Source organism: Limulus polyphemus, unplaced genomic scaffold (genome assembly GCF_000517525.1).
Source record: "Limulus polyphemus unplaced genomic scaffold, Limulus_polyphemus-2.1.2 Scaffold599, whole genome shotgun sequence".
NCBI lineage: Eukaryota > Metazoa > Arthropoda > Merostomata > Xiphosura > Limulidae > Limulus > Limulus polyphemus.
In genome coordinates, this window is record NW_013666209.1 from 81,527 (window position 1) to 91,582 (window position 10,056).

General features: G+C 31.7%; 1 protein-coding gene across 4 annotated transcripts in view; it reads right to left on the bottom strand.

Moving 5' to 3' along the window:
• LOC106459379 (L-seryl-tRNA(Sec) kinase-like) overlaps window positions 1–10,056 on the bottom strand; it is a 25,985-nt gene that overhangs the window by 10,623 nt on the left and 5,306 nt on the right. For 3 of the 4 annotated variants that reach the window (XM_022385847.1, XM_022385846.1, XM_022385848.1), the window contains exons 4-5: window positions 6,847–7,054; window positions 5,072–5,180 (exon numbers count right to left, since the gene is read on the bottom strand). In XM_022385847.1, coding sequence (XP_022241555.1) covers window positions 5,072–5,180; window positions 6,847–7,054 — 317 coding nt within the window. The remainder of the gene's footprint in view (window positions 1–5,071; window positions 5,181–6,846; window positions 7,055–10,056) is intronic. The other variant, XM_013918995.2, reaches the window with a different exon arrangement.

The following is a 10,056-nucleotide window of genomic DNA, read 5'->3' on the forward strand; positions in this document are numbered from 1 at the left end:
TAATTAGGTGTATTCTTTTAATATTTTCTTTTAAATTAAGAAATTGACTAATGTATAATACTAAAATTTGAATTAGAATCTACAATCTAATACCAAACTTATTGACATATATTCATAAAATAGTAGTTCAATAAAATTTTGAATGCAAGTCAACAAATGCAATGACATGGCTTTTGACCCATGTCGATGGGGTTAAACCTTTGAAAATTGATTCATTTAATTGTCCCAAGTGGTCGGCTGTCTGGCAGTGTTTCCAAGATGTATTCTAAATGTTAATTAATACATTGTTGGTTTCAAGGTTGAATAGTAGTCTTGCAGATATTATCTTTTCTAGCAGTTTACCTATACAGTTAAGGAAGCTAACTGGCCGGTAACTGTCTGGATGACTTAGTTCATTACTTTTCTTTGAGATAATGCTAATCATGGCAGTTTTTCATATTTATAAGTAAGTAACTCTCTCAACATAGATTGGGTTGATTTGACCAACATCCTAACCACTTTATACTTGTTAATATTTTCTATACTATAACTTGTAATACAGTATGTGTATTGTCACAAAATTTGGCAGACTTTTAGTAAACATTACATGTCATTTGTACACGAAAAGTCAGTTTTTTTTTTAATGAAGTATTTTTACTAAAGATTTGTCCTTGAATATATTGAATCTTTTTTTTTTTTTGCAAAATAAATTTAAATTAAGATTGAAAATACTTTTTCTTGTCTCAAAAATCTCAAATTTTATGTGTGTAACCTGTAAGACCTCCTAAGTAAACATACAATAATTTTTCTGTAAAACTATATTTTATCTGTTAACTCTACCCTAACAATATGTTTGATTCTTCAGTCAGCAAACAAATCATCAAAGTATAAAGAAAAGCTGTAAAATCAGAAATAAAATGAGCAGCTGTGCACTTTTATTATTATTGTTTACGAAGTTTCAAAGTACTTCTATTGAGAGTTTTAACTGCTAAACATTTCACATTTATTTTCTGTGTTCATTTTACTGTCAGTGACTGAAGTAGAAATTCTCTGAAAATAAAGCAACAAATCACTGCTTGTGTTATTAGACTGTTTACATGACACCATAATATGATACTCTCGAGAGCAACAAAGCATATGCAAAGAAATAAGCCAACTTGACCCCTTCTCCGAGAACATGATGTGAAATTTATCAGCTTATGTATCCTACAGTGTTTACGAGAATTCCCGAAGTAATAAGATTGCACTTTGAACCTGTGAAATATTTATTATATGGTTCACAGCCAATCCAATAAACATCACAAGTGTTTGAGTATTTGTCATCCTTCTGGGATATTTGGAATTTAATGATATATCGTATAGGCATACAAAGATATTATTTGTATGTATAGTTATAAAATCCTATTTCCCTTTCAGCAAACTTATTCATCAACCAATAAATACTAGTTATTCACAAATGCTTAAATTTTAGCAATCTTTATTAAAGCAAAGAAGAATAAATAAAAAATACTTTGAAAAACAAAGATTTTGAGTACTTACAGTGTTACAAAATTTTATGCATTGTACTTGCTAAGCCTCGCTGTAATCTTCATTTATTCTTCTGAGTGGAGGGTGAAGAGATTAATTTTTGTAGGCTTCAAATATACATTTTGGAAAATAAAATGTTTGACTTACTGTCTTAGTGCACACAAAACTCCTGAAATTTATCTAGGTTTCTAAACAAGCTATATATGACTTTATAAAAGTCTCACACCAGTTCAGAGCAACAACTTAGTTATCACACTTCAACAGTTTCGGTGAAATTACGACTTTCTCCTTCAAGCTATTTACAAATGACTATCAGATTTTTGTACATAGGAAACTGTTCTTTCTCTTGGTAGTAAACTCTTAGTCAAAAAAGATAGGTGGGATTAGACAAGAGGTTTCAAAAGAATGGAGTAGTGGGAGGGGCAACTCAATGAGATTGGCTAAATACACTGAGTGGTCACAAGTAAATAGACACCTAATTTTTCATCATTTAACTAATTTATGCTAACTAATTTGTGTTCACAGAGCACTATATAAATGAAAATGGTTTGCACACCAATTATCTTGTGCTACAACATGCCTAGAACTCAAGGTTCTCTCGAATTGTCAGATTTTGTTAGAGGAAGAATAGTTGGGCAAGCAGATGGTGGAATAAGTCAGCGGCAAATTTCGCAGAATTTGGGAATCATGCTTTCGACAGTCAACAGAATCATCGGGCAGTTCAGGAAACATGGCAAGGAAACAACTGAGCAGCGTCCGGGTCGTCCTGGTCCATCAGAGAGAACAAAAAGGGCTGTCAATAAGAGCATCGAAATGGGTCCCAGATTAACGACTGCAGAAGTGGCCAAAGTTGGTGGGATGAGCCTGAAATCTGTTCAACGGATTCTCCACAGATTGGGTTATCGTTACAGAGCAGCTAGACTGAAGCCCTTACTAAGACCTGCCAACATAGTCAGATGAAAGAAGTAGACAAGTGGTATGATGACCGAGCCTCTGGACTTTTGGAAGACCGTATTGTTCTCAGACGAATCAACATTTACTCAATTTTCGGACAGTGGAAGGATATGGGTCTGGAGAATGCCTCACCAAGAGTTTTGGCTCAATAGATTGCAGCCAACTGTGAAGCATGGTGGTTTCAGCGTGATGGTTTGGGTTGGTGGGAGATCGAGCTTAGTGGAGTGCATTGGAAACATAAATTTTGAGAAATATGTCGAAATATTGGAGGAAGGACTCTTGCCACTTTATTCCTCGGGTTTCGTGGACAAGAACACAACGTTGTTCCAGGAAGATGGAGCACCGTGTCACACTGATAGAAACACCCAAAAGTGGCAGGAAGAAAATGGTGTCCAGTAGTTGCCCTGGCCGAGCCAATCTCCTGATATGAACCCCATCGAAAACCCCTGGGCCATACTCGACCAGCAAGTCAAGAAACAATAAAAAAACCCAACTTCGATGAGCGATCTACTCTAAGTTTTGAAGCAAGAGTGGGCGAAAATCCCACAATCTAAAATTCAAGGGATGATTCTCATGATGTCCCAAAGAATCAACGAACTCCACAAAGCGAAAGGAAGATCTACTAGATATTAATTCATGTGAATATGACTGAAAAATGTAATTTTTTCTGAAAAGGTGGTGTCTATTTACTTATGACCACACTGTGTATATCCCTATTTACCAGAGTGAATCAGCATTGTTTACTATAAACAATGCCCTCAGAGATATATCCCTATTTACCAGAGTGAAGTCTTTTTTTCCTCCCCTCTCCACCAGTGCATCAGAAAGTGAGGTTTTTCTGGAATAGCTCAGATAAATCCAACACAGAAGTATAGGAGAGGAAGCTTTGTTCCTAACATCTTTGCAGATATATACAAGGTCAGAACTAATGAAAAATGTTGGGGACTTTTACATAAATTCATGCATTAATAGGGGAAACTATGACAGAACCACTGGCTACAGAAGGATGATGAATTTTGGATACCTATTGAGAATATGTTGTGCAGTGTTAAATGTGTAAGTCTTAATTTATCTTTTACAAGAGGCGAAAAGTTCTAAGGTCAAGATCTTAAAAAGACTGAGAGTCTAAAGAACCTGATAAAGCAGCAATGACTGGTGTAGTTTTCTAAAGGTGTTTGATAACCTATGTCAATGATCTGAAAACTTTTTATATTTCATACCATCTAACTATGGCCATCACGAGGCTTAAGATTTAAAGTAGCATTAAAAAAAAAGGCCTAAAGTTAGGATTTCCATTTTGGATGCTCAAAGAACTCTTTCTGAAATACTCTTGATATGGATGTCTATCTCATTTAAATAAAACATATTTTCTCTTGATTATGAAGAAATGGCAACTGTTACCATGAATCAGTCATAATAGTCATTTGAATCAAATAAAATGTTTGCCAGCTATTTTTATTTCCACAGCAAACAATGAATATTTTCTTTGGAGATTAAGAAAAAAAAAAGAAACCAATTTTCTATGGAATTTTTTCCCAGAATTTTATTTCTTTGGTTTCACCCCAAGGTCATAAACTTCGTTAAAGGGCAACTTTGCTTGTTTTCCAAATAAATCTCATATGACTTTTTCAAGTTTCAGCAGAATTTTCAATAAAATGACACATGACATTAGTCTCTAGCACAAATGGTTTTAGAGTAAGATATTGATTCAAATCTGGAGGTCACCCACCAACCAAAATATTGACCCCTCTATAAGTTTTAATGGATGACTCAACTGTGCTAAATATTTATTTATTTTTATCATTTTGCCAAGAACAACTCTATGAATTGAGTTTTGTATAAATATAAGGGGGTGAGGTGTTACTGGTGGTCAATGTGCTATGCAATAACACCTCTGTTTCTCTAAAATTAAGAAAATATGCTATTTTGCTGAAAGAATATGTGCACTTATCTGTTAACCCATTTAAAAACAAACATTGTAACTTAGCATAAAGAAAACTAGCTTGTTGGTAAATCAGTTCTTCTGAATAATGAGCAGGTTAATTCAAGTAAAAATAAACAATTTTATACATAAAATACACTGAATAATATAGTGTTAATATAAACCTACCCTGATTATGATGTGTAGTGACTTACATAAAACTGATACAAATTACATTTCATACAGAAACAGTTGTTCAAATAATTTGATAATATAAAAGCATCTCAACCAGCCTGAAGAGCCCTGGTCATGGGCAAAAGGCCTTGTTGGCACTGGATATAGCAGATATGTTGTGGTTCATACATTATTATACACTCTACTTTCACTCGGACATTCTTATAAATAGTTGTCATTATCTAACACATTACAACTATAAATGTGTTTTCAGGTCATTATTACACATGAACTTTAACCTAGAGCTGACTGCTAATTTTTCACATAAAAAAGTTTACTTTTAAAGATCATATTTTGAGCATTTAGGATTTTTTATTTTGTTTTAGCAGTCTCAATATTTTTAAAAATCTGTTATTAAAAATTATTTAACTTTGTAATTATGGTAAACTTTTTCTCTACAGTCAATAAATATTAAGCAGTGATGGTCATTAACTAAACATTTAGTCTTGAATTTATCTTTTTACTGTCAAAAACAAGATTCTGGTCTACCTTTTCTGATTCATCCTTTTCTATACTGTAATATGGATTGATGGCAGCATGGTGTATGAGGCTGATTATTTTATTCCTATAATAGAAAAATATACTATGTTTCTTCTGGTAAGCAAAATCACTGACCTATAAATGAGGCATAATGTTATAAATGCTAAAAATATAAAACTGAATTTTCCAAACTTTTCATTCCACTACTTAAATAGGAAGATTGTACAAACTCCTAAAACATTTTAACACTTGAATCAAGTTTCTAATATTCTTTTGCTCAAAGTAAAACAAGATCAACATTTTAAGTATCTCTTCATACTTTAAAATTAGTTAAATCAGGTATTTTAATCTATGTACAATCCATTGATACCCTTTTTTATTGACAGGGACAAAACTACACACAGTACTCCAAATGAGGCACGGCCATTCTTAAGCAAAGTTACACTAACCTTCTTGCTCTTAGGTTCAATAAATTTTCAACATAAACACTCAGCACAGGGCTTTTCAGATTTTTATCAACAATAACTTTAAATCCTTTAATTTTCCAGAACATTTTCTAATAACATTTCCACATTTTTACATCCCAATTATGTGATTTTACATTTCTCAATGTTAAAAATAATTTTCCCAATCCTGACTAATCAAGTAAGACCATGAATGTTATTTTCAATCTAAGAAGCATCCTCAAAAAGAATCAGTTCTTTCCAGTCTTAATGTCATCAGTAAATTTGAAAACATTACTGTTTAAAAAGCTATCCAAATCTGTTATAAATAATGAATTATTATTATCAATCATCTGTAAGTACACTTTGAAGTTTGATTTAAAGGAATCAAGTTTTAAAACAATTCACTTATGCTTGTAGCTTACATTATATATTAAATCTAAATAATTTCTTTAAAAAGATCCTTCTAAGTAAATTGAAGATTTTAGAATATTTCTAGATTGAATGACTTTCAAAGATTCATAAAAACTATATATAATTTATTACAGAATTCTAGGGTTTCTTTACATAACTTCCTCTTTTTCTTCTTCCAGTATGTCTTAAGAATCTATACAAAGTATTTATTTCTAATATCAAATTAAAACTTAGTTTTACTAACTTTGGTATCTGTTTCTTATATCTAATTAAAAGATCTAAGGTCCCCGTTCAAGAATTTCTACCAGTTCAGTTAATTAGAAATACATAAATTTACTCCTTACTGCATCTTTCAACTTTAATTGGTCCTAGATACTTATTTTAGAATATCAAACAATACAGATTATAAAAATATACAATTCTCATATTTCTTAATTTATCCTTTTAAATGTATTTTCAAACTTTACTGGATAGATCTTATTATTTACTATGGAATCCCTACCTGTACTTAAAGAAATACAAAATAAATGTTTCACATTTCTTTAACACATATTACAGCTTTAACAGACTATCAATCCTTATTCTTAAGTCTTTACCAATACTGTCAATACAAATATCTTAATTTACATAGCTTATTCCTTTAACATATCCTTCAACTTTATAAATCTTAATAAAGGGTACTTGTATATTTACCAATATTGAAGTTTTGGATTTTTTAATCTATTCCTCTAACACACTGATTAATCTGTTAGATCTTATACCCTAATTGTGGAATATCTATAATTACACTTATGTATCCCAGATATTACATTTCATAATCTGTTCCACCTTTAATATACTTCCCATTACAACAAATCTCTAAAGCATATTTTAATACAGCACATACATACATACAGATGACTTTTAAACCAGCTGGTGTTGACTGATGTGTCTATAATCAAGCTATTCTTCTCCCACTTATTTTGCTCCATGTCAGGAATCTCTAATTTCTTGAACATATTTCTAATAACTGATTCTGGAACTTTATTTACTCGTATCTTATTCCTTTGAATAGCTTCTTTCAAGGAGCACTGGAGAAAAAGTTGACAAAACCCTACACCATCTTCATGTTCAAACCAAAAGAAAAAACAAGAACATCAGAGGAGTTTAACAAACTGTACTCTTACCAATTTCATATATGGAGACATACAAGTATTACAATATGAGATAGATTTTGGGTATTTTTTAACTGAAATGATAGTTTACATATGTCAGAATTTAAAAACCTATTCTTTGCCAATTGTCAAAATAAAAAGGCTTTTAGTTATATTTCTTAATAGTATAAATATATATATATACTATGTTGTTGTTGGGCTTAGGATTCTTCTACTGTAGGTGTCTGTGACTTGTTAGCGATAAATTCAATGATGAATAAACAGCACGCACTTAACTTGTTTTCAAAATAATATATATATTCAGAACAAGTTAACGTATGTACAATAACTTCTTCACCACTATAGATATTATGAAAATATCATAAATACTATATATGTAGTTCTCTCCTTCTTGTCAAATATTTACTTAGGCCTATTCAAATACTTTAGAATTTCAGTTAACAAGCCGAACTATCTTCTCTATTTCTATCACACTAGTATTTTCTGTGATTCACTTACAATTGTGGCATGAGTCATTGTAATCGTTTGGTCTTCTTTCTTTTGAAGATCCTCTGCTCCTTTTGTCAAAGTGCACTCAGGCTGATTCAATTACTTTAGAACCACTCTTTGACAGATTAAAATTATTTTTCTTATCTTCTTTTCAATTGTTAGTTTCACTCTAACATATTAAACATTAGGCCTATCAATTCTACGGTAGTTAACTTTACACCAACTTTATTCTCTTTTGCTATTATCTGTCTACTTCTGTCTGTTTGCTGCTTCCCGCTTGTCTCACGCTATTTATATCTTTATTACCTAATCACCCGTCCACCTTCTATATACTCTACATCAATATATATATTGCAAGTGACATTCAATATTCTCAAAATCAAAGAATTATTAACAAAACTTCCTACAATCATCTGCTTTTAACTCATATTATAAAAACTAAACAATAATAAAACATTCACTCACAAAATTAAATTAATCAATATTATCTGAACAAAACAGTCTTTTATATCATGACAACATAATTAATTTTTCATTTACTTATTAATCTGAATAAGAAATAACAATATGAAGTGAGTCCCAAATGACTACTGAAGGTGAAGCCTGTAATGTAAAAAATCTAGCAAAAAAAAATTTACTTTTGTTTTCTTGTGATTTGGTTTACAACTTCTAGTTAGACAAATATATAGAACTAGTAGATGCCCACTGAAACAATTCAATTGCAAATTTCCTAAAAACGGTTAATAAATAAATGTGCCGTCAATCCAATACCTTTGCTCATAGTGTTGCGTCAGCGAGGTCACGTGACTAGTGTCACGCCACCTCTCGAACCTTCGGGAATAGTCGGGAGATTACTAGATATAGGGTAGTCTGGTATATATATAAGAGGGTGACAACGTGACGGGATAGTGTGTGTAGACAGTGAGTAATTGATCTGCAGTCAGAGAGTATTATTGAAGTTGAGCACGTTCGTTGTTATAGCGTTTGTTTTAGCGCGACCTTGTTGAAATTAAGTGTATCGTAAAGTTATTTTCGGAAAGAATAAACCAGATTTATTAAGTAAGGACTTGTTTCGCTAGTTTCATCGAACGAATTTACGGGAAATCAATTAACAAACGGAGACGTAACAATAATTTTACCCATTATAATTTTGTATGTCTATTCCTTATGTTAGCAAAATTTTAAGTTAACAAAAATTGAATAACATAATAAATTAATTAGGCCAAGAATCGTCGAATGTGTTTTTGAATCATGGCTACTGTACATAAATTTGTGAGCTAATATTTCTGCACGGTTTTAGTCTAACTTAGATTAGTGCTATCTCTAATTTTGAATAATGTTAATGGTTCATTTGGATACTATTATGAACTATAATACATAAAGGTAAATTTCGAGCATTGATTTATTTGGTGATTTTGAGTTGACCTAATTTTCTCAAATTGTTTACACCTTGCGGCAGTTCGGAGTATTTTTAGTTCTACTGTGGAAAGCACTTGACAACTGACAGTTTTCAGCTGGTGTTTGATTACAACCGAACCAGTTGCAATTTCAACGTCTTTAATATCAATATCTCGATTTTTGAACTCGAATAATTAGTGATAATCTCAATATACTGTAATTACTAACTTTCACTATGACAGATGTGTGTTTGTGGCTACTTATAGAATTGTCTTGTGTTTAACATGCAGGATTTTTTATTTTGGAATATTATTTATTGTGTGTGTGTGTGTGTGTACGTATATTAGAACATTCCTTTACGCTCAGCTGTAGTGGCGACTATTGGTTCCACTATTGTTATCTTCTGTTCAGAAATGTGTCATTGTCTTGTAAATGTAAGGCAACGGAGATTTTGAATTCATGTCAGTCTTAGCTTTAAGCAAATTAAAACTAAATAAAAACCTGGAACGTTTTTTATTAGCCAATCTACCGGACGTTTCTTGGACTTTTACTAAAACCAGTTTCACGCTTACCGTTTAACATTGCATTTAACGGTTTGTTTCGTAGGCTGGTTCGCCTGAGGTAAAAATGCGTTTTACTTTTCAATGGCCCACTTTGAGCATAGGGTTTAACAGGTTGTCTCGATAAGTCTGCATACCAGCCAGCACGTGGCGCATTACAGTGTAGTCGTAACAGTAAATGTTCTTATTATATATATATATATATTAACTTTTCATCGGACAAATAACGTGGAATGACTACTACCATCTGCTTGATAACTTGTGGTTTTTAACCAGGAATGATATAGACCGTATAACGGTAGGTGCTTTTATTAAAGAAGAAATATAAAAAAAAATATTGATTTCACAAACATAACATTTAGTAATAATATCATTATAATTTGGTAAAAAATTGTTCTTAGTTATCTATTTATTAATTTATTTTACAAGCAAAATTGCTAACATCAATGATCATTTCAAAGGGATCTGTCCATCTGAATCCACAGATGGGATAGGTGGGGGGG